The sequence below is a fragment of the Microtus oregoni genome, unplaced genomic scaffold (assembly GCF_018167655.1).
Source record: "Microtus oregoni isolate MIOR12 unplaced genomic scaffold, Mior012 000056F_ref0000123, whole genome shotgun sequence".
NCBI lineage: Eukaryota > Metazoa > Chordata > Mammalia > Rodentia > Cricetidae > Microtus > Microtus oregoni.
In genome coordinates this window covers 5,614,857-5,640,301 of record NW_024543832.1, presented here as the reverse complement: position 1 = coordinate 5,640,301, position 25,445 = coordinate 5,614,857, and the positions used below count along the sequence as shown (strand labels likewise).

The 25,445-nt window shown below is 43.6% G+C and overlaps 1 protein-coding gene across 1 annotated transcript in view; it reads left to right on the top strand.

The window, feature by feature from the left end:
• The window catches only part of Dnah11 (dynein axonemal heavy chain 11), a 326,474-nt gene that overhangs the window by 55,939 nt on the left and 245,090 nt on the right, over window positions 1-25,445 (top strand). Inside the window, exons 23-30 of the mRNA XM_041639057.1 lie at window positions 1,260-1,418; window positions 3,464-3,586; window positions 4,255-4,377; window positions 6,415-6,639; window positions 6,980-7,071; window positions 8,076-8,202; window positions 21,731-21,880; window positions 24,804-25,037. Of these exons, the coding sequence (XP_041494991.1) occupies window positions 1,260-1,418; window positions 3,464-3,586; window positions 4,255-4,377; window positions 6,415-6,639; window positions 6,980-7,071; window positions 8,076-8,202; window positions 21,731-21,880; window positions 24,804-25,037 (1,233 nt within the window). The remainder of the gene's footprint in view (window positions 1-1,259; window positions 1,419-3,463; window positions 3,587-4,254; window positions 4,378-6,414; window positions 6,640-6,979; window positions 7,072-8,075; window positions 8,203-21,730; window positions 21,881-24,803; window positions 25,038-25,445) is intronic.

Sequence of the window (25,445 nt, the reverse complement as noted above, 5' to 3'; positions counted from 1 at the left end):
AGTAACTCCTCCATCAATAGTGAGTATTGTCTGTCTCAAAAAGCGCCCATCAGTTTGGCTCTTGGGATTACATCTGCTCTACAGGAACTATTATGACCTCTGTAGCCACTGGTTACTCCAGCGTGCCCAGAGGGCGCAATGTGCCCAGAACTTCATTACCAGAACTAATGCCTTGACTCGTGCTGCATGTGGCCTGAAGAAAGCAGAACTTCTTTGGAGAGAGCCAAAGGCTACAGCAGGAAAAAAAGTCAAAATTGCCAAGCCCTGGGGCTGGAGCACTGGCTCCCTGGGGCTGGAGCACTGGCTCCCTGGGGCTTCATGGTTAAGAGCACTGGCTGCTCTTTCAGAGGACCTGGGTTCCATTCCCAGCACCCACACGGTAGCACACAACTGTGTGTAACTCAGCTGTAGGGAATCTGACCCCCTCACACCAATGCACATAAAATAAGGTAAAAACAGAAAAAAAGAAGAAAAAATGTCAGCCTATGACAGGCAGGGATTGCTGGTAGACTCATCTACTTCAGAGGGTTCTAACTTGGAAAATACAAAGAAAGGAAGGAAGGAAGGAAGGAAGGAAGGAAGGAAGGAAGGAAGGAAATAAAGGAACACACACGAGAGAGAGAGAGAGAGAGAGAGAGAGAGAGAGAGAGAGAGAGAGTGTGTTCTGGGCTCAGCTTGGACAGTCTCTGCCCAGTTTGTTCTCCACATTGTCCGAGTCTCAAGCCCCTCAATACTAATGGGCTGCAGTGCTGTAGGTCATTCGGTGCTCATCGCCCCCCACCCCTTATTCTTCTGTCCTTGGCTATTTCATGTCCCGGTGACAACCCCACCCCAACTGCAGGTCCTATTTTTAAAAGAATTGGCACCATCATTTACTTGATTTTATTGTGGGTTTTTGTCATTCCTGACTGCTGGCTTTGTTCCTGGGGCCAGGATGAAAGCTGAGAGGAGGGCTTATTTAAAACTTCTTTAACTTGAACAATAAAAACGATACTTGCAAACAACCAACATTTTAGGGGTTCACCTACAGGTTTAGAACCTCTGGTCCAGAGGAGCCAATACTTTCTGTTTCTTTTATTTATTAAACAAACAAACAAAAAAAAAAAACCCCACGCTGCCCTCATATATGCCTTCACTGTCTTTCTTAATCCGTGGATGGAGAAAGGCCCATGTATTCTCCCAAGGGAGATAATCATACACGTAATACATTGTTTTTTTTATGGGAATCTGGGCATTCCCCTTCCCTTACATTTCTTTAGGAAATCTGGTCACTGGACAAGACCATCCGTGCTTGGGATGCTTATTCTGGCCTGGAGGGCACTGTGAAGGACATGACGACCTCGCTGAGAGCCATCGCGGAGTTGCAGAGCCCTGCTCTCAGGGACAGGCATTGGCAGCAGCTGATGAAGGCCGTTGGGGTATGTGCTGGGGCTACCTTACTGTGCAGTCCCTACTCCTAGAAAGTCTCTAGTCTCTATCAGGAGGTCAGGCTCCTCGAGGATCAATGACAAGGAACCAGCGAGCCCAGTCCTCCTGCCTGTCTGACGTCAGGAAGTCACTTTGCTTCTCCAGTTTGGGTTTATTTTTTACTTTTATCCTGAGAAAGATTCTGTCTGCTCTTTAAGCATCATAGTTGCCCTGTAAGGAGCCATCAAGAAGAAATAGGACAACATTTCACAGCAACCAAAGAGGAGCTAGTGATTTTATGTGTCATGGGAAGGCTTGAAAGGTCTAGTCCCGACTTAAAGAGAAGCTAGTGATTTTGTGTACCATGGAAAGGATCTTTGGGGGTAGAAGAAATTCTGACATTGTGAGTTCCTTTTTAAACTTGGTGTGTAATACGATGTCCTTTTTGGTATCATGTTGCATGACATAAGTGGTTTTTCACATGTCCATGCCTCCTGAGGTTCTGGGCTGTCCCCCATTGTATCTATGGAAAAGCAAATGTGTCAATCGTATGCTCTGCTTTTCAACACAAGTGACCTGAATCATTTGGAAATGTGTAGGAGAAACCTGAGATGTGTTTTCTCCTGAGGTGAAGCAGGAGCTTTCTTTGTGAAGGAATATCATCACAGCGCAAGGAAAGTTGGCAGGGCAGGAACTTGCAGCAGCCTGGCGGTGTGGCCCTCATCCCAACACGAAGGGATCATGCGGCCCTGAGCTAAATTTCTTGCTCCATGTGCCTTCATTAGCTATTCTATAAAATAAAAACAATGTTTCTCGTGCAGACCTATTAGATACTATATAAGGTCATATGTGAGGTCTAGCCTGTGGTAAGAGGTCTATCAAGTGACCTGAAGTTATTATGCTCATATTTTCCTTAGTACTTTTAGACATTATCTACTTACTCTTTGTTACCAATTGATAAATTTGGAATTTTTTATATCTGCATATGTAACTGACTGTGTATCTTGTCTCTCCTTCTATTTCTTCCTATACAATTTTTCCTTGACACGGTGTCTGATTGCTTATGGAATGTATTTTTATAAGCTAAAAAAATGTTATGTCAGTCAGACAGTAGAGGGGGTAAAAGCCCATTTTCTAGGTTGGAGTTTAGAGCAGAGGTAGAAAAGAGTCTATCTCCTGGGCTGGGTACATACTGAGTGCACAGAAGACTCACAGAAGTCCCGTTATATCTTCCTGCTCCCATTGGCTGGGGAGTGAAGTCAGAATGCAGACAGAATGATCAACTTGCTGACTTTGCCGGGGCTTTCCAGGGGCTTTCCAGGGTCAGACATGGCCAATGACAGTCTCACCTGTGAGGATGCTCTTCAGCCTGAGGCAGTGGCTCGTTGTCACTCTGTGTGTGTGTGGTGGTGGAAGTCAGACAGGGTGGCAGCATCCTGAAGGCAGAGCGCTGTCCTCTGAGGACTGTGAGGGAGATGGCTTTTCTACAGCTCTCATTTGTAAAGCACATGAATTGATTTTAGGATGTAGGAAGAACTAAGTCCTTGTTAACCAAATCCTGGGTGACGGGTGGGGGGTGGGGCAAAGGATACTGGAGAGAATAATGTGAATTATTGCACATGATAAACCTGAATAATGGCATGAGTGACGATAATTTTTGGCAAGCCACTAAGATTAAATTAGTGGTAAAACTAGGTCATAACACGAGTGACTGGAAATTATGTTCTGGGAGCAGGACTTCAGGAAGAAAAGACAAATGGGCTGCCACCTAGTTCCTAGGGTTTCAACTAAATTATAATAAATTAACAGTGGAAAGTGGGATTCTTTTTTTTTTAAAATAGTTTTGGGGTAAAGGCAATAGAAACAGTTTGAAAATGGAAGGTTATAAAACAGAAGAAAGCATTGTGTGGGAATGTGACGGAGACTTGGCTCTGCGGAGTTACTGCAGACGAAGGCTCAGGACCCATGAGCTGAAAGGGGGTGACTGTGTTACCGCACCTTCCAGGACATCATTAAATGTGGAATACAGAGTCTGCCTCATTTTTTTCCTAATCAGGTCAGATTTTCAATAAATGATGCCACAACATTGGCAGACCTGCTGGCATTGCAGCTGCACAGAGTAGAAGATGATGTGAGAGACATCGTGGACAAGGCCGTGAAGGAGCTGGGCACCGAGAAGGTACCATCCAGGGATGTGTCTCCATGATGCTGAGCGAATGAACTCAGCTCTTAGGTGCTAATACCTTTAGACTGCATCTTTCCTAGGATGCACAAGATCAGCCGAAGACAGGGGACAGGCAACAACAGGAGGGTTGGCCCTGTCAAAGGGAGCAGGGCCACTTGCATATCTTTTCCTTTGTTGCAAGCCGCACTCTAAGAACTGGACTTTGATGAACTCAATTAGTCTTTCAGAATAATAATGTTTTTATTTCTAGGGTACAGATGGGGAAACTGAAGCATAAAAGGATAATTGGCTTCCCCAGGTTTGCTTAGGGGCCTGAGATCACATTCAGGCCCTACACCTGTCTCATGCGGGCTAATATATAAATTGGTATGACCTTTAAGTCCCTTCAGGGAGGGGATGTGAATCAGATCCAGTATAACTTTGGTGTTACTATGATGCTTTGTTCTTTGCGGTGCTGGCATTTACTCCCCCAGTCTTGTCACCCTGAATCTTGAAGGAAAAAATGAGGCCAGTTACGTTTAATATTATGCATTTTTAAATTATTGATGTGAGTATTATTTATTTGTAATTTACAATTTATTTATAAATTTATAAATATTAGTGACATATTAGTCCTGAATTTGATGTTTATACTTTAATTAATTGATTCTTGTGATTACTAGGTTATTACTGAAGTCAGCCAGACCTGGGAGACTCTGGAATTTTCTTATGAAGCTCACCATAGAACAGGTATTCCACTGCCGAAGTCTGATGAGCAGCTCTTTGAAATGCTAGAGCACAACCAGGTAAAATGGATGGTTTTATTATAGATTTTTATTTTAATTAGCAATTTTGGATTTCTTTTTTCAAAATTCACCTACAAAGTTTGATTCATTTGTTCACTGAGCATCTACTCTTGCTGAGTTCCAGGTGTGAGATCATTTGACATTCAAAGATGTGGACTTGTAGTTCAGAAAGGAGATGCACAGAAGAGTTCACTAGGGACTAACAAGAGACAGACAGACTCCTCGGAGACTAAGGAGAGACAGACAGACCCCTAAAAGACTAACAAGAGACAGACCGACTCCTTGGAGACTAAGGAGAGACAGACAGACCCCTAAAAGACTAACAAGAGACAGACTGACTCCTTGGAGACTAAGAAGAGACAGATGGACTCCTGAAAGACTAAGGAGAGACAGACTGCTGACCCCAATGAAACTAATGAGAGACGGACAGATTCCTAGAAAATTTAGGAGAGATTGACAGACTCCTGGGGGCCTAAAGAGAGATTGACAAACTCCTGCAAGGCTAAGAAGAGACACTAGGAAAGAATGGTTATGCCATGGGGACAATGTTAGTGGTGTTTGCAACACTAGAAAGTCGCCACCTCTCAGGGGCCAATTGTTTTGGCTTTCTTGGAATATAATTTTTCCATGAAAGTTATGAAAAGTAAATCAGGAGTCATGGATGTGAGATTAACATATATGAGCTTGGATTGTAAAGATAAAGAAATGAGCATCTCTTTAGACCTATACAAGAAGAGAGGGAGATGGGAGCACTGGAGAAGGCAATAACTGTCTTTGTGATCAGATGTAAGCCTAGAGCATACTGACACTAATTCTGGGCCGATTAAGTGTGAGAGTCGATTATATAAAGGCAGAAATCAGCTCAGAGCCCAGACTCTGTGTAGCACGAGGGCTGGAGGCCGTGGCCAACATGGAGAGGGAGAGAGAGAAAGGACACAAGGTTCAGAGCCTTGAGGATGCCACCTTTGGTTAACAACAGAATGGATGGGACAGGGCGAGAGCCTGCGAGCAGGGAAATAACAGAGCAGGGTATTGCACAGAAACCAAGGGTTTTTCCCCAAAGAGGAATCGCATATGTTAAATACGTAGAGTGAACGAGAGCAGGAGGTCAGTTTAGAGATTTCCATGTGAGCACAGTGAGTAGTGACCGTCAGGCTGCTGTGTTTGGCAGCAGTCTTGGTGATAGTGTTGCTGTAGCGCATAGCCCTCGGCTGCAAACAGGAAGAGGAAGCTTGAGGGAGAGTTTGCTGTTTGAAATCTTGATGCCTACAAATGTACACATACACACGACACACACATAAAAACGGACACACACATGAACACACATACACACAGACACACACACATGGAAACACACATACACATGGATACATACACACATGAACACACATACATACACATGGACACACACATACACACAGACACACACACACGGACACACACCCTTGGAAAACTGAGCAGGCAGCGCCTAGGGGCTAAGTAAGAAAGAGTGTGTTAATTCTTAAAGCTGCCCCATTACCCATTAGGTGGTGTTTATCATTTTTGAGGAAGAGTTTTTCTCTGGGAGATGGGACTAGTTGATTGGATGGTGCTGGTTAGCTGTTGAGCCCCAGGAATCTGCCCGTCTCTCTTTGCCTATCCCAATACTGGGATATTACAAGCACATACCACCACACTTAGCTTTTGTTTTTGTCTTTTACATGGGTGCTGGGGATGTGAACTCAGGTCCTTGTGCTTCCATAGCAAACACTTTATGGACTAAGCCATCGCCCCAGCCCCTGACAGTAGATTTTACCTGCACGGCAGTGCATGTCCTTCTTATAGAAGACATGTTAAATACAGATGCTTCTTCTTACCTCATTTCTTTGGTTGGATACATCAGCGTGCTATGAGGTCTTTCGCCCTTTTTGCAAAAGATTGATGGCACCTGTCTGGGTTCCGCACAAGGTGCAAAACCACAGCAGCAAGCAGAGCAGCTTTCCTGCGGCCCTCACAGCCCAGTAGTTAGCGACTGACCTGTGCCTGCCGGCCTTGTAGGTGCAGTTGCAGGCTCTTCTGCAAAGCAAGTATGTGGAGTACTTCATCGAGCAAGTCCTAAGCTGGCAGAACAAGTTAAATGTGGCCGACACGGTCATCTTTACCTGGATGGAAGTCCAGCGAACCTGGTCTCATTTGGAAAGCATCTTTGTTTGCTCAGAAGATATTCGAACCCAGCTTGTGGAAGATTCCAGAAGATTTGATGTAGTGGATGCTGAATTTAAGGTCAGTCAGAGATAGGCCCATTCTGTTCTAGCAAAGTTTTCATATGTAGAAACCCATGATGCATGATGTAAGGTTTATATACCACAATCTGTGCAGAGGAATCAAAAAACTGAAAGGATGTTTTTACAAATCTTGCGTTGCCATATCAGCTACTCAAGGCTGTCATTGCGCCATGACAAGTACTTCAGAAACAGAGAGGTATGACTGTTCAGTGAAACTGTGTTAACAGACACAGGGCCGAGCATTCCTACAGTCTCCTGAGCACCGTCCACTCAGCCGCCTGCTCTCAGCGGAAAGAAAATGACTGGCTTTCTAAAATCTATGTTCTGCTTCTACACAGGAGTTAATGTTTGAGACAGCCAAAATAAAAAATATCTTAGAAGCAACATGCAGACCCCACCTCTATGAGAAGCTGAAAGATTTTCAGCACAGGTAAGAATAGGACAAAGGGTCGATTAAAGTCTGCTTCCATCACATCCTAACTATGTCTAACATCATGTGACTGAAGCCATGCTTTCTCTAGCTGCCCTGTATGCTGTAGGTGAGATTCCTGATAACTGATCAGTTCTTCCTCATATCTTTTTGATATGATATCTTACTGAACACCTACTGTGTACCCGAACCTTGGACAGCACTCCCGCATAGTTCTTATAGTCTGCCTGTCTGTTCTCATTCATTCCCCGCCTTTCTCCCAGTGCTCCCCCTCTTTGGACATTTTTGTTGTTGTTTTGTTTCCAGGTTGTTGTTGAACTCATGGGAAGCCTCCTGCCTCAGTTTTCCAAGTGCTGCATTAGAGATGCGAACCCTCCCCCTGTTTTATACTTTCTCTCTACATATATCACCCTTACAGAGCATGTCAGTGCTTTCAGAATCCTTTCCCAAGTGCCATTTGTGAAGTCACATTCACATAAAATCCACAACCGCATTCACAAGAACAACCTGGCTTTCGGTTTAAAAAGGGCGAATCCACCATGCAGATGAGATGTTTACTGAACAGTTGTAGTTACTTGTACCTAGTCAACAGCTAGGACTTTGGGTAATGAAGTGCGAGCAGTTCTGGGTCTCGGATTCCCGTGGATGCTAGAGAAGGTGGAAGGCACTTGTGTTTGCAGATAGCCAATGGGAAACGGGCTCTGCCCCAATTACAGCTTCCTACTGCAATCTGTGCTTTAGTCGAGCAATGCCAAACCTGGTCTTCATCATGAGAAGCAGTGAGTGGCATATCATGCCGTGTGAGTATGTGTGTATGTGTATGTACCTCCCACTCCCTTGGTCTGGTTGTATTCTGTTTGTAAGAGGATGTCAAAGCAGGATGGGTAGCTGTGAAATTGTGAACTTCCTGGTTGAATGGAGTCATGGGAGTTGCAGGTTTGTTCTGCTGAAGTGTCAATGCAGGAAACATGGAGCGTATTTAAAACGGGTTTTAATTCTTGCAGGCTTTCGCTTTGTGAAAAGGCCCTGGCTGAGTACCTGGAAACCAAGCGGGTCACTTTTCCTCGCTTCTACTTCATCTCCTCAACTGACTTGCTAGACATTCTCTCCAAGGGAACCCAGCCGAAGCAGGTAATGGCTCTGGAAGTCCTGTGCTCTGCAGATTAGTTAAGGAATGTCCCAGTTTCTCCATCGTTATCAGACGCCATCTGTCACATGGCATGTGCCAGGAACTAGAAAATCTGCATTTGTATTTCTTAGTGTGGCGGCAGAGGGATATGAGAGAGGCCGAGCTAGAGAAGTTAGAGCAACTGCCCAGGTGCTCAGCCAAGGTGGGATGTGAGTCATAAACGTCCAGCATCCTGGAACAGGAAGAACTGACCCATGACTTCCCAGGGCTGAAGACCAGGGATGGAGGCCCTAGCACCTGACTGGCAGCTTTCCTGGGGAAAGTGGGTCACTGGGGCTGAGGTCATGGAGCTCCCTTAGCACCCCAGTTCTGGAGAAGTTGTCGTCGTTATTACGTTGGACTTCTTTGAGGGGGAGGTATATCATTTTGGCCTTGTCCTTTCCCCTCTGGCTTCCCTAATCTGTGTAAAAGGGGCTTGCCATGGATTCCCTAGTCCTCACATCAACAGTGAAAGCAAAGGAACGTTGATATTATCATTTGTAATCTGAGAGCTCAGAGCAGAGACAAACTGCCTCTTCGGAAACTCCCCTTCCTGTAAGCGTTTAAAGGCTGTCATTGTCCCGTAGACTCACTGGCTCCACTGATTCTTATAGTTGTGAAAGTGCTGGACCGATGTTGTTAGTCTCTAGACTGGTTTGGGTTTTAGTGTTGTGCAGTTTTATACGCCTCAGAAAAACAGACTCTCTCTAGATATTGTCATGAGTTCTCTCTGAAGCCTGTAGCTCTTTACAACGCAGCTGGATGCATTTTGCTGCTGCCTAGATACATTACTTGTAGTGACTATTTTTCCTTGGTTATTATTTAACGTGAAATAAGGATTGAATTACGCAGCTATTCTCTTTGCTTAATACAAGTGGGATCCTTTTACATATGAGAGAGTGGTTAAGGCAACATGGACAGCACTTTCTGAGCCACTCAGGGACTGCTGAGGCTCTGCAGAGACAATCTCTCTGGTTGGGCTGCACACAGTCAGCTGCTCAAAAACCTCATCCGACATGGTGATCCTCATGCTTACACGCCAATAGTGCCCAGGGTGTCCTCGGGACTGCTGGGTGCAGACTTATGGAGAGGGCTGTCATAAGCTATTTTATTAATCTTTCCAGTCCCAAAAGACCTTACAAGTTTAAGTACTTAGAATGCAAGCTCAATTTTCCATATAGAAAATAAGAAAGACAAAAAAGTCTAAAACAGGACCATATTGTCCTTCTAAGCACAGCCTCTCAAACACAGTAAACGCTTTGTCCCTGATTCGTCAAGCACTGTTCATTCTGTAGAATAATAAGCATGAGATACTAATATTTTCCTGTAATTTTTAATTCCAAATGTGCTCTGTTGTATGTCTTTATGTTAATAGCAGCCCCTTTTGTAATACCTTGGACGGGAATCATTAGTCTTGGTCTGGTTTCCTCATTAAAACTGAATGAGTTCGTCCAAAACAACTGGTCAAGATCAAGTTGGTGCCCTCGTTCATCTCCATGTGGAGGCCAGGTTTTCAACACATTACTTGGGCCTTGGTAGCTGTGTTCGGTCCATTCCCTTCTCTGGCCACTTACAATAAGGACAAGTTTGCAGAGATGATTTATGGTACGGGGGACTGAACTCGGGGCCGTCCACATGCTAGACACTCTCTCTATTTCAGCCCTCTGCTGCCATTTCTCAACGGTACGTGATTCTTTGGCAGCAGTCAGGATCATCTGCTGAGTGTTGTAGGGCATGCTTGCAAGTTCTCACAGGGAATCAAGAACCCCACTTATGGCGGGCATGTCACCCTCCCCCGGCTCCATAACCCACCGATGGCAGGCATTTCACCCCTACCCTGGCTCCATAACCCACTCCATGGCAGGCATTTCACCCTACCCCGGCTCCATAACCCACCCATGGCAGGCATTTCACCCCTACCCCAGCTCCATAACCCACCCCATGGCAGGCATTTCACCCTACCCCAGCTCCATAACCCACCCCATGGCAGGCATTTCACCCTCCCCCAGCTCCCATAACCCACCCCATGGCAGGCATTTCACCCCTACCCTGGCTCCATAACCCAACCATGGCAGGCATTTCACCCCTACCTACCCTGGCTCCATAACCCACCCATGGCAGGCATTTCACCCCTCCCCCGGCTCCATAACCCACCCATGGCAGGCATTTCACCCCTACCCCAGCTCCATAACCCACCCCATGGCAGGCATTTCACCCCTACCCTTCCTCCATAACCCACCGATGGCAGGCATTTCACCCTACCCCGGATCCATAACCCACCCCATGGCAGGCATTTCACCCCTACCCTGGCTCCATAACCCACTCCATGGCAGGCATTTCACCCGACCCCAGCTCCAATAGCTCTTTTTTAAAGTTTATGTGCATGCATGTGTGCCTGTGTAGATTTCTGTGCAGCATGTGTGTGCAGGTTTCCATGGAGGTCAGGAGGCAGCAGATCTCCTGGAGCTGGAGTCACAGGCAGTTGTGAGCCATGGGGGTGCCAGAAACTGAACATGGGTCCCATGCAAAGGCAGCAGGGCTTTGTAATTTCTGAGCCATCATTCCAGCTCACCTTCCATAGTTCTTACTTTTGGCAGTGTAACCAACCACCTGGTTTCATCTCTTTCTTCTTTTTCCTTTGTCGGAACAAGGGGCATGCAGGGGACTCACCCTTGGGTACCAGGTCCTCTTGTTTGTCTTTAGAGTGGCAATTGGGAATATATTGTTTCATTTCCCAGGCAAGCACTGAAGGAATGCCTCGGCCTCTGCCCTGGGCAGCTTCCTCACACCTGAGGGGAAGCCCCTCCATCCTTGGACACTGATGGAAGAGCACATAGTGCTGGATGGGATGGTGTTGAGATGCGTTTGACAACAGAAGGGACGTCCACCACAACTCATGCTACTTTCTCCACGCCCCTTTGTCCTCAGCTGAAGTCCTAGGCTCTACACGAGGGGACAATCACTCAGTGTATTCTTTTTTCTTAATTAACTTGGTGGGGAGGGACAGTGCCAACTTTGGGTGTCTTTCCCCGGGAACCCTTCACTCTGGCTTTTGACAGCATCTCACTCGCCTGGAGCTCATTGATTAGAACAAGCTGGCTGGCCAGCTAACCCCGAGAGCTGGGCTTAAGAATATGCTCAGTTCCTTTATATTTGGCCCGGCTATGTTCTTGCAAGGCGAGGGGTGCGCTCACTGGGCTGTCTCCCCTGCCAACACACTCGCCAGTTTTCTTTCCAATCATTAAAAAAAAGTGCTTAAAGGCCCAGCCAAACCACACAGTGACTTGATATACACATTATTACTGCCGACTTCTCTTCACTGGCCAGTGGTATGTACCTCTTTAAATCCCTCTTTTGTTTTCATATGACTCCATACTTCCATATTGGTGAAGCATCTTTTCTAGCTACCGTTAGTCTGCCTTACTGCTGTAACTCTAACTCTACCCTCGTTTTATTCATAGAATTGTGATCATATTTTTTTTTAAAAAAAAAAAACATGATTCCAGGAACTTTTTTTTTTTTTTACAGCATTAGAACTAGCATTGTCCTTAATGAACAGCTAAACAATGTAAGATGTTAAAGATGTCCACTTACAAAGAAGCCAAGGGTTGGAGCATAGCGCAATGGTGTCCAGTATAGTGGTGTCTCACAGTCCTTTTGGTGAAAGCCAGCAACAATGAGGGGGGCTAACGTGGTCCAGGTCCCATGGCTGTAGGGGAGAAATGGTTTACAGCTTAGAAGAGATTAGATTTCTGGTTGAGTTGGCAATTTTGTAGAGAGTCACTTGATTTCAAAGTACATGAAATATAATTTTTAAATCATTTAAAATATTTTTGTTATTTGAAAACTTTATGAAATGCATTTTCCTGAGAATTTTATACAAAACAATTTTAGACATTGTTTTGCATATATATAATACAGTGTTTTGATCTCATCTGTGCTCCATTCTCTTCCCTCCAGATCCTTCCCTGCCCTCCATGTTTCTTTCTTCTGTGCTCTGTCTCTCTCTGTGTCTCTGACTTCCATACATGCATGGATGTAGAACCACACACTGTTGCCAGGGTGGTCTTTCAGGAGTCTATCCCTGTGTTTCTGACTTCCATACGTGCATGGATGTAGAACCATGCACTGTTGCCAGGGTGGTCTTTCAGGAGCCTATCCCTGAAGGGAATGAATTCTCTTTTTCCAGCAGCCATTAGTGAGCAGTAGGTTTTCATCTGGGGGAGGGATTCATGAGCCCCTCCCACGTCCATGCTGAGATTCTGGCTGGCTTGATCTCATGTAGACACAGTATTGTGAGGTCATGTATGCAATGGCCCCATCATGTCCAGCAAATAATCCCTATTGCCAACGTCCACTACTTCTTTCTCTTACAGTCTTTGCACCCCCATCTTCCACAATCATTGTTGAGCCTTGGATACAGGGCATGTGAAAACCCTTTTGTATTGTATATACTTCAACTTTGAATATTTCAACTCCTTTAACATGTTATCACACAGTTAATAACATTATGTTATCAGAAAGTAGTAACCAGCCTCAGTGGCACAAACAGCAACTCTAGAGTGATTTGTTTCAGAGGGGACCAATAAGATCCTTAGAGTCATTTGTGTTATCTGGAGTCATACCATAGTTTACTTCATTCTCTGAGAGGTATTCCTCTGCATGGTCACCATGAATTCCAAATCCTGGGTCATCAGCTGTAGAACTGTGTCTTATGCATTTGCACAGTACAGCCTGGCTGTTTTCTCTTACTCCATTTGCAGTTATCAGAACCAGATTCTGACCACCAGGCAGAGCGTGTCCATCTCTGCCCATTGTGCTGACATTCTGAAGTGTGCTCCTGGTGGTGTGACCAAGATAGCACGAGATGGTAGCTTTGGAAGTAACAATGTAATGAGCCTATAAAAGGCACCCTTTTGAGCAGATAACTCATCTTGATATTTTGTGAATGGCTTGAGTTCTTCACCCAACCCGCCCCTAAAGCTTAATTTAATAGTGTTCGTTTAATAGTGCCTGAAGTTCATTGTGAAATTTGTTCAGCCTGAACTTTACAGGCAAGGAGGTCTGACATGGAAGTCGCCTCCATTCTGTGAACTGAGGTACCTGATTTAGGACAATGGGGTTGAGATGTCACGGAGGATGCGGTTTGGCGTGTCTTCTATGTCTGCAGCCAATATTAGCAATCACTAAACTAGGTTTTGAATATTGGTTCAGGATTTGAACATTGATTTCTTTTTGAGTGCATAGACTATCTGAAGGATGATAGACTGCACATCTGTTTGCTGCTGCAACGGCAAAGCTTGTCTCATACCTGCAGCATTTGCAGGCCCCGTGCAGTAGTTATGCATGAGAGCTATGGCTCCTTACAGAGTTCGCTAGCAATGCTCTGATTTTTTTTTATCCTTAAAAAAAATTCACTCTGGTGTGTGTTTAACTAAACTAGTGTAGTTAAGTTAAATGTAAATGGTACCTAGATGCCCTTACATGCCATCCTAATTGTAACTATATCTTAGGGTAACTGATAAATCTGATAGGATATTTTTTTGCCAATTTTATGTATTAAGTTTTATTCTCATCTGAGGTTAAAATGGTGTGTTTGATATGCCAGATTAAATACGTTAAAACAAATTTCACTTGTGAAAACACTAGTTTAATATGCATGCCAAAACATTGCAGTGGTGGGAATTGAGTCCAAAAGACATTCTCTGAAGTGACAAGATAAACAGTACACATGCTCAGGGAATGCCCCTTCCGCAAGAGCACCGGGCTACGTGAGAGGAAACGGGTAAACTTGTCTCTGAAGAGCTCTTCTGTACTGAAGTAGGAAGACAGACGGCACATAACAGATGCTTCTTACACACTGGCAGGATTGGCACAGTAGGGACTGTGACTCGTAATGTGCAAGAGACAGGCGTGTGAGCGCCATGGTTGCTGCCTTGGGCTCCGTCTTCAGAAGAGGACACAGCAGGGAAATCTAGCCAGGGTGCGCCTGCACATAATGAAAAGGGGAGAACACAAAGGAACAGGTGAGGCCCATTTGAGTAAGTTAGGGGGGTTTTGATTGGTGAATGTGCGTGAGGGAACTTCCAACCTGAGAGGATTAGAGGTGATCACGCCAATGTTCTCACGGGGCTGGAATGGCACTTGTTCCCACCAAGGAGGGAACTCCCTTACGATTTATTGGTAGAATACCAGGAAGGCCTTGCTGGGTAGTCAGGAATAATCAGATGTGGGTTGCACGCTGCTCTAATCCTACCAAACAATCTTCTTTCTCCTCACTAAATCTTCCTGTCAAGATCAAAAGGATCAAACCTTCCAAGTAATTTTACCGAAATATGGTTCAGAATATATTGGTGAGAATATTATTTTTACCATTCCTGGCATCTCATTAAAGGCTCCTGGGAGTACAAGTAAACCAGAACTACCCAGCCCATAATAGAAGAGACAAATAAATAAATAGAACCTGACGTTAAAAGGACTGGTGCTAGAACTGACAGACAGACAGAGTGCATCGTCATGTCTATTCCACGTGTTCAGACATCAAGGAGAGGTGCAAAAATCCTAAGAAAGTTCCATCTGTGTACATTGACTGTCTAGAGTGGGGAAAGGATAAGAGAGAAACATATTTGAAAAAGTTCAACTAAAACTTTCCAGATTGGTGGAAAGTGAATTTAAGGACTCAGGAACACTGAATGGCCCCTGACTGTAAGCAGGAGTTGAAGCAGGAAGAGTACCAGAAACTCAAGACTGGTATGGGATACAAAGCAAGTTCCAGTTCTTTGACTATAGAGTAAGACCCTGCCTCAAAAAGCAGAAAGAGAGAGAGGCAAAGAGGAGCAAGGGGGAGGGAGGGAGGAAGGGAGGAAGGGAGGGAGGGAGAGAGAGAGAGAGAGAGAGAGAGAGAGAGAATGAAGAAAACTATGAAAAACTGCTCAGATGATTTAAAACCAATGGGAAGAAATAACACTAAACATGACCCACAAAGTCCAAGGACCCACAGAATAACAAATGGAATGGGTGACAGCTGACCTCACATCGAAAACCATGCAAGTGAGAAGACACTGGAGCTGTCTCTTGGATGCACTGTAAGAAACATGCCTGTCAAGCTGAACTTCTCTACCCAGAAAAAGTGTATTTGAAGGCTGAAGGAAACACGAGGAATTTTCTTCAGAGACGCACATACTGGAAGGTCTCGTCACCTGCAATCTGACCCTCTGAGAGATGTTAAAGGAAGTTCTTTAGCGAAAGGAAGATGATGCTGGATAAAGTGATAAAATTTTGAACACCGAAATGCTAACTGCATGAAACTATACATGGCAGGCATGTTAGCCATCCCTCAAAAAGCAGATGGAATAAAGAGGGGACGGATTAACGTTGTATTAATGTGTCATCTCATCATAACTTTACATGTGTATTTCCTTATGTGTCAAGTAGAAAAACAGGATTCACTTTCTATGGCTTTTTTTTGGCGGTGAGTAAAATGTATTAAAAAATCAAGAAAATACAAAACATAATACAGTAAATATGGCTACCAGTTTGCCTCCTCCCACGTCTTGCCACTTTCGTTAAGCTTGTTTCCCCCTTTGCACGGCTCATGCCTAACTGGCCAGTGAATCATTGCAAGAGGTTCTTGGGCTCTTTCGCACTGAGACTTACCATTTTGCTGCTCTTTGGAAATCTATGACTTTCCCACCCAGTGAATCAGCACCAATTTGCTGGATGATGAACGCGGGACCAAGGCACCACCTGGAAAACCATTACCACATTAGAGAAGCCATGAACTACCAGCAGACAACAAATGTGTGAGATCTGAGACCAGCTGAGGCAACTGTAGATTCTAACACAGACAATCACTGTAAACTGTGAAATGCCACAATATTAAGGCACTAAACCTTGGGAATAGTTTGTGATATTTTCAAAGCTCATTGATGTGTGTTGCTTGCATATTCAACCACATTGATAAGTACACATTCATGTCCATCAAGACTTTTATAAGCTACTGCTTTAGAATAAAAAGCCATATATAAAGTTAAACATATAAAGTTATAATATGTGAGGCTAGTCTTCCTTCCTTCTTCCTCCCTTCTTTTTCTTCCTGTCTTCTTTCCTTCCTTTTTTCCTTCCTGAAGGTACCTGCTGTCAGCTATGCCTTATTCTGGTATCTGGGAAGGCTTATGATATTGCCATTAGTCCTTGTATGGAGAGCAGTCATCGCCTCTTTTTACTTTGTATAGGATACCTGCAATCTTTGACAGGATTTGGCTTCCCAAAGCTCATAGAATTAGATACCAAAAGCTCATAGAATGGCACAGGATCAAATGTGCCAAGAGACTAACATTTTAAAACTCACAGTCTTAGCTAATATGGATATAGAACAATAGGAACGTTGGTATCTGGTCACCATGATTGTAAACTAGAGCAAGTATCTGGGGAAACTGATGGTTTCTTTTATTACTACCTAACAGTTCATCTTAGATCACCGCAGGAATGCATGTGTACGTAATATATTTTCTACATATATTTCCCCAAGGTGGAAACAATTTCAAAGTCTCAAGAGAATGGCAAGTACATTGCAATATACTCACTCATTGGAATGTCACATGGTAGAGAGCAAAGGCATACTGTACCTTATACACAAAACAATCTCAGTAGAATGATGCGGAACAGCAGCCACTGATTTCATCTTTATAGTGGTATTGCTGTTCTTTTTGAAATTGCCCATTTTGAAGGAAGAGGAGCTCACATAAGTCATGAGGAATCTTTGAGCCCTGCTCTCCTATCTTTTTTTTTAGAAAAGAAAACAATATCTTTAATAATACAATGAATTCCATGCAGCACACATTGATCACATTAGCCCCTCCCCCAGATCCTTCTAGCTTCCTAACCACCAAACGTCCCTCTGTCCATCCCTCCCTCCCTCTTTCTCCTCATTGAGTTACAGTTCGTGTTGGTCACCTGGCCCTGGGTCTAAGGCCTGCCCTGAGTCTGGTTGATAGATCAGGTATCACACCACTAAAGAAAACTGGCCTTTCCTTTCCCATTGGACTCAAATGCCAATAGCTCCTCGGGAATGAGACATGGTGCCCACCTCCCCATGTTCATGCTGGGATTTTGCCTGGCTTTAGTTTGTGTAGGTCTTGTGCATGCTGTACTGTGGGCTCATGTGTGCATCTGCTCTGTTGTGTCTGGAAAGCACTGTTTCCTTGACATCATCTGCCATTTCTAGCTCTTACAATATTTGTACTTCTTCTACATAGACAACTCAGCTTTGCGTTGTAAGGTCGTGTGTGTGTGTTTGTGTTCAATGCTCAAGTCTAACTGTATGTGTGTGCATGTCTGTATCTATGTATACACATATCAAATTTAGGGCTGATCCCTCATAAGCCTCTTACTCTCTACACATTGCTGCTCTTCTGTTTGGCAATGATGTTGATATCTGGAAGAATCGTGTCTACAGTGTAAAAATTCACCAAGTTGCACACATGTTTTCCCTATTTTACTCTAGATGAATTTCAATTTTTCTAAGTTTACTTGAAAAACTACAGTTTTATACTGTGATCACTTTAAAGTAAAATTATATAATAGGTACATGGCAAAAAGGACAGAAATCATCCTAAAATGCACTGTTCTTAGCGTGTGCTCCTGGATGCTATTTCTGGGTGATTGCTTGATTATAGGTCGATCCCATACATTTAACAAATTGGTCGTATTACTATGCAACATGGTATATGATGGCTACTGAAAGTTTCATTACATGAATGTGTCATGACTAAGTCTTCTAAAATAGATTTAGACTCAAAAAAATATTGTATCATCACCAGTAACAAATGCTACTCTAAAACAAAAATAATTGTTGACTGTTTTGACATATTAGCTTAAATACTTATGCATTTGTTGTTAATAGGATGGGCTGACATCCAGTCTTAGTCTAGAGACTAATAGCTACAAAAGACAGGAGTGCCTGCGTTTACCTTCTTCTGTGGTGGTGGGCATCACTGTCATTATGGATGGGTGGATGAACACACAGCGGGCTCTGAGGTGCTCGCCAAGCTAGTGGTGGTACAGCTTTATGTATGTTTTGTCTTAGTGAGTAGCAGCGTCTTACACACACTGAGCAAACATAAAATCAGATTGCAGAAACAAAAGCCAATGGTAAAGTTTGAGAAGGGAATTCTAGATGTCCAACTTCATCTTCTTTCCCCTTTTCTAGGTGAACGGCAAACCTAGGTCATGGGATGTGTTACTGGTTTATATCATAAGTTATAAAATAAATGTAACTTCTTAAATTTAATAAGAGATTCTCTCTGTGTATGGTTCCAACAGTGCCGATTCCAACAGTTACCAAGGACTAGTGACAGCCCAGATCCCTGACAGCATGATTCATATTTGAGATGCTGTGTTGTACTGGGAAGAATGATGGAGAAAGTTTTGACTGCTAGCTCTTTGGCCCACAAAAAAAAAAAATCACAGATTGCAGTGTTATCAACCATACTTATGCTGTATCTTTCAAATGTCATCAACAATAAGTCACTGTGCATCTCCTGCTAAGTTATTGCTGTATGACCTCCATGTTCCTAGGATATTCCACATGGTAATGTAAAACACTAAATGATGGACAGAGAGGATTCATGGAAATTGGAATGCATAGAGACTTGCAGAAAGAATGTCATAAGTTTCTCTGCTGCTTATTAAGATGGTTGACGTACTTTCAGATCACATGACCATTATTTATGAACACGTGATAGTGTGCTAAGCTGGGACTGCCCGTGTGCATCAGTGGACACAACACCCATGTGACACTACATATATGGGGAAACATTATTCGGTTTTTGTTGATAACCCTTTAGGAGCCAACTTAAAGCATGGTGAAGTTTTGTTCCCTTAATAATACTTAATAATGTATGTTTTCAGTTGTAAAATAAAATGTTTTCCCAAGCAGTTAACCAGGAAGAAGAAAATCTAATTTCACTTAAAATACAAAGATATTTCATCAGAAAATTTCGATAAGAAGCATCTGATTCCAACCACGCCAGCTACAGGTCACAGAGAACTATAGGTTGGGAGATTTACATTTTTTGGCCACTGACAGGGTGACTACAAGGCCAGAAGATGTGAAATTATTCTGAGTAAAGCAGTAATGTGTGGGCATCTGATGGCTGGAGTCTCATTTACCTGGCAGCTTCTCAACTGAACGTTATCTAGGCCCATTACCCCGCCGAAGCCATTTGACATCTGTGCGCTTCTTGGCCACTTCGATGGGGAGTGAGTGGTTGATTACTGCAGAGATGGTTTGTGTATAGATGTCCTTTGGGTAATGTGCAGGGTGGAGGAGACTATAATAACACAGGTAGCTATCTGCTGCCTACCACTCTCCCTGTGCCTGCAGTAAACACATGTCTCAGGAAGCCATCTCTTTCAGACTTGAAGAGGTCCTGATGCTGTTGTCCTTTATGCTAAAACTGAGAATGTAGCAATGTGTAAAGGTGGAAGATTTTAAAAGATGAAATCACCCCAAAGGAAAGTCTTCCCCACACTGGTGGGCTTGTCAGGCAGATGACATAGGCAGCTGCTGTTGTTTCTAGAAGCTGCTGTTACATACCAAGCCATGCTAAGTATGGGTTGAGAGACACTTGTGGCAGAGGTGAAGCCTGTGTGCTGGGAAACGTTGCCATGGCAACAGCTTTTGTTTTCTGTTGAGGTAAAATTCATATCACAAAACATCAGCTGTATTAACGATACAGTGTTATTTGCACATTTCTATTATTATGCAATTGCTACATCACCTTTCTTCTACATCTGAGACATTTTATCTCCCCAAATAAACCTCAGGATCAATCACCTTGCTTACCTTTGTCAGTCTCCCTAGAACCGCTAGGAAACACTGGCCAGCCATCGGTACCTATGGATTTGCCCATTCTTGGTATTTTGTGTGAATGATTATATAGTTGACAGGATTGAATGAGAGGCTACTATTGTCCTTGAGCTCGGTGTTTTCCAGGTTCATTCATATTATGTTGACTTATTTTCCTGAGCTAGAGATCGAACCCATGACTTTGTGTGTACTAAGCAAGTGTTCTACCACTGAGTTTACATCCTAGCCTTTAGTTTTCTGAGACAGATCCTCCCTGTGTATCCCAGGCTGTAGTGGAACTCATTCTTTCAGCCTTCATTTCCTTAGTTTTAGGATAAGGGCATGTGCTAGCACTCACAATCTTTGTTGTCGTACACACACACACACACACACACACACACACGCCTTCATATGGCTGAGTAATATTCCACAGTATATACCATGCACAATTTGTTTATTCATCTATCTGAATAGATACTTGATTGCTTCTTTCTTTTGGTGACTGTGTCTAATGGAAGGAGCATTGGTATATAACTGTCTGTTTCAGTGGCAGTTTTCAGGATGTATTGATGGTTTCTTGGTGATCCTATTTAATTTGTTGAGGAAACATGAAACATGTGTCACGGTACCATGAGTTTGTGCTACTGGCACTTTTCCCTGAGCCCATCTCTGGCTCTTACTTAGTCCTCTTCAAAAGAGATGTGTGGCTTGACTGATTTCTGGTCCACCCCCTGATGACTGATCCACCTCCTGACGAGCTACCTTTCTTTCCATTCCTCCATGGCAATTCTAGGCACTGTTCCTAGATGAAATGCCAGTCATGACTTTTATTAGTGGGTTCAAAGGATGGAGGGTGTGGCCAGTTCAGGACTTATATTTGGAGACCAGTTAGATATATTTATTCAGACTGACCTCTTGAGACAAATACTGGGATTTGTCTCTTATTTTAACTTCAGTTTGTCCAATTTTAATGAAGCACATCACATTCAATGCAAGTTTCCTTTGAAGGATAGAGCTTGTGAGAAGGGAGAACATGGGAATGCAGTTGTTATTAATGTGTCTTGGACCTGTGAATGCAAATTTACCATTCAGACTCAGCAATGTTGACTTGGAAAACTTACCTAACAAATCAAAATAAAGAAACGTCATCCACTCAAAGCATCCCACCTAAAAAAAAAATGTCAGTAGACCCCAAACCATAAGATTTTGTATACTTTGTATATTTGTTTAGATATTTTACTATTTTTTCATACTTCAGACCAATAATACAAATTTACATTTTAGAAGTTTGACCGTAGGTGTTCTAGTAAAAGTTGATGTACCCAGTTGTGGTACACAAAGACTGTTGTCCCCAGTTGTGGTACACAAAGACAGCTTGGTAAACCTTCAGACTCTGAGTAGAAAATGATTGCTTTGCATAATGAGCACTCACCCGGCTATATATGACAGTGGGATCAGAATGCCTCGCTCCCCTCTGCCAGCTTCATCTCAGGTACTGGTATCTTAATAATGACCTTAATTTTGAGATCATCCTGGAAATTTATGAAGAAAAGTTAGTAACTTAATATGCCTTTGTTTCTGATTTACCAGGGTACATGTACAGCAAGAAACATTCAACTTCTCTCATGTTCTGGTCTTAGGTAACATGCCACCTTGTCAAACTCTTTGACAGCCTCTCGGATCTGCAGTTTGAAGATAATCCAGAAGTTCCCACACACAAAGCAATCGGGATGTTCAGCAAAGAAAAGGAGTATGTCCTGTTCCGGGACGGGTGTGAATGCATAGGCCATGTAAGATTCTATTTTAAGGTTTTCTATGCAAAAAAAGGTAATTTTCAGGCAATTCTAAAGGTTGAATTGAACCAACAAGGCAATTTACGTCCGGTTAAAAATCAAGCTCTCATTGATTCTGTGCTGGGACATCGCTGTTCATCGTCTCCAGTGTGCCAGGGAGCTCCTCTTCCTGCCCCACTCCTACTCATCTACTTTTAGCATCAGCAGGGGGTCCGCAAGGTTTGGAGTTCAGCTGACGAAAGGGACAGTGACAGATGCATAGGACTCGGGATCTTTGACCAGTGTACGCTGCTCAGGTCGGCCCAGAGGCTGTGGGAAGGGAAGAGGCGTTGTGGTTGGGCATTCTGATGTGAATCTGTGATTGGCTGCTTGAGTTAGTGAGTAAGGTTGACAGAGTCTACCAGCATGATGCTATTCACCCAGCTACTGTGCAGTTAGCTAAGCGTAGTCCCCACTCTCCTGTACAAATACCTGAGAACATTCTTACAGCTAGCCACAAGGAAGAGCCATTTTGCTAGATGACAGCTCTAAATACAGTCTGATAGCTTAGTTGTCTTAGCTATTGCTGTGCTAACAACCATGGTCAGCAACAGCTTGGGGAGGAAAGTGTTACCGCATCTCACAACTCTCTGGTAACACTCCATCACTGAAGGAAGATGGGGGAGGAGCCTGGAGGCAGGAACTGAGGCAGAGGCCATAAAGGATCGCTGCCTACTGACTTGCTACCCATGGCTTGCTCAGAATACTTCCTTACATAACTCAGGACCACTGCCAAGGGTTGGTAAGAACCATAGTGAACTGGGCCCTCCCACATCAATAATTAATCAAGAAAATGCTGTGGCAGGCCTACCTACAGGCCATCTGGTGAGAGAATTTTCTCAGTTGAGGTTCCCTTTTCTCGATTGTCTCTAGCTTGAGTCAAGTTGGTCAAAGCTAACCAGGGCAGGACTTGCACTCTTTCTGATGAGGCTTGAATAGCTTCGGTTTTTATCAGTGACCCTCTTAGGCCTGGGCGACAGCTTTCTTGAAGTATTCTTTGCAAAAGCACCATTGCAAACTTATTTTACTAGGGTTCTCTTTACTCCTCACTGCTAACTTTTTAATATTGTACCAGAAATCTCTGCCAAATGAAAGGGAAGCAGATGGTAGGATACTCTGATTAAAACATATTTTTGATCTCTTGGGCTTTTTAGGATATTATGATAGTGATTAGAAAAAGTCACCATAAACTATCTTGACAAAAGTACGTGGCTGTCTGCTGCCTCCCCGGCAGACTGTTCATCAGCTGGCATGGTGCCCAGAGGAAGATCGTCCAACTGATGGATGTGGTTGTCACTAGCAGGAACCCTGGATACTGGAAGATTTCATAGGGCTCTAATTTATTCTATAGAAGTAGCTTGTGCTAGAAACTTCTGAGCCTATACAGAATTCATTTTCTAATTACCTTTGTTTTATATATTTTAAAAAGATGCTTTTTGTTTTGTCTTTTTATGCTTTCCCACACTTTTATGATTGGTTATTCCCAATTTAGTCTGTTAAATTTATTTATTGAAAGCCTATTATGCATCAAATTGTGATTTTAGCGATCAGAGATGAAGCCACGGCCCTTGTCTCGTTGAGGAAATGAGGGTATATACGATTAGTAAGAACCAGTTGTGGTCATTTTCATCTTAGGCTGGACAGAATGTCAAGAGGTTTCAAAAGGGTAGGATCCTGCAAACAGAACTCGGTCAGGTCATGAAATCCTACACTTGAGTTGCTGTTCTTGGCATAGTCATCTGAAAACAGACTGCTGTGACAGGCCGCCCATAGTCCTCCCTCGTGGAACTCCTGAGGACAAAAGAGATGCTCCAGCAGTTACTGTCTCCTGAGGATGCTTATTGTCTGATGGCCTGGGGGCGGGGGTGCTGTGCTTCCTAGTGAAGGCAGAAATACAGGACTGACCAGCTAGATTAGGGACCATAACTTGTAAATGTTACTAAAGCCCAGCTCTGAAGCCAGGAAAGTCACTCATAGCAGATGACAGACCGTGGCTAGTGTTCCCTTTGCCCCTCAAGAAGAAAGTACTCAGCTCATTCGTGCATCATTCTAGTTCCCAGGAAGTCAAACGCTGTTGCCATCCTCAGGGAGCCAGGGAAGGAGATCAGCTGAACCATCTTCCTCATCTCCTGAGGCCCTGGGAATGTTCTCATTACAGTCATTTTACTGTTAGGTTCTACTATGTGCAGTCTGTATAGCCTCGTAGTTAATGACCAACTACAAACAGATGCATGGATCAATATAGCAAAGCAATTTGAACAACATGGAAAATTGGCCAGAATGTATCTATGGGAGCGACATGAACTGGAAGTGAAGTTTTTAGAAAGATTAATTTTCACAAATCAGCAGTTGTCTCCTACACCGCCCTGCTGTCTAATTCCTGACGAGTGTGAGGACTGGAGCCAGGAGGAATATAATTAAGATATTTACTGAAAACACTGCGGCTTAAGACTAAGCACTATGAAGCTTTTTAGAGGAGAGCTTCCAGGAGAATAAAACATAATGAGAAATACAATTCTTAAAATCATGATTCCCAAGGCTCTAGGCTCCAGCTCATGCCTTAACAGGGGGTCATGGTGTTTCATGATGTTTGACTTCTCAGACATTCAGGAGAGGAGTTCTTGTGTAGAACCCCTTTATCTGCAAAGCCAAAGAATGAAAGACAAAGTCCTCTGTTTAGAGAAGCTGTTTACCCACTGAGAGGTTGCGGGAGTTAGCTGTAATTTGAGAGGTAGAAAGGCTAGCACTGGGAGAGCCTTGGTCCGTTAGTGGTTGAGTTCCCCTCTGTGCTCGTTGTGTGTCTCGCAGAGGAGTGGCAGGAAGTCCAGCTGCAGTGCTGTTGCTTGAAGCCTGTGCTGTCACCTTTCAATTCTCTTCCTAGGTGGAAAGCTGGCTTCTGCGGCTTGAACAGACCATGAAGGAAACAGTGCGCCAGGTGATCGCGGAAGCCCTCGGAGCCTATGAGGAGAAACCTAGAGAGCTATGGATCTTGGACTTCCCAGCTCAGGTGGCTCTAACTGGCTCACAAATATGGTGGACCACAGACGTAGGAATTGCTTTCAGTCGGCTGGAGGAAGGCTATGAAACAGCCCTAAAGGATTTCCATAAGAAACAGGTACTTTTAGAGGTTTGACAGTTAAAAGAGACTGAACAATAAACTTTGTTCACTTACTGCAATGGGTCTCAACCTTCTTAAAACTGCAACCTTTTAACACAGTTCCTCATGTTGTAGTGACCCCAAACATAACATTATTTTCATTGCTATTGTTTAACTGTAATTTTGCTACTGTTATGAATCATAATGTAAATATCAGATATGCATGATATCTGGAATGAGACTTCTGTGCAGGGGTTGTTCCACCCTCCAAAAGGTCTCAACCCACAGGTTAAAAACTGATGACTTATCAGTTTCTGTTAACTTTTGGTGGAAAATGGATTCTTGATTTTCTAATCTGAGGGAACTGGGGTGTTGTTTTCAATTAAATAGATTTAAAGTTGAAAGATGCAGGTTAAAGAAGTGGCC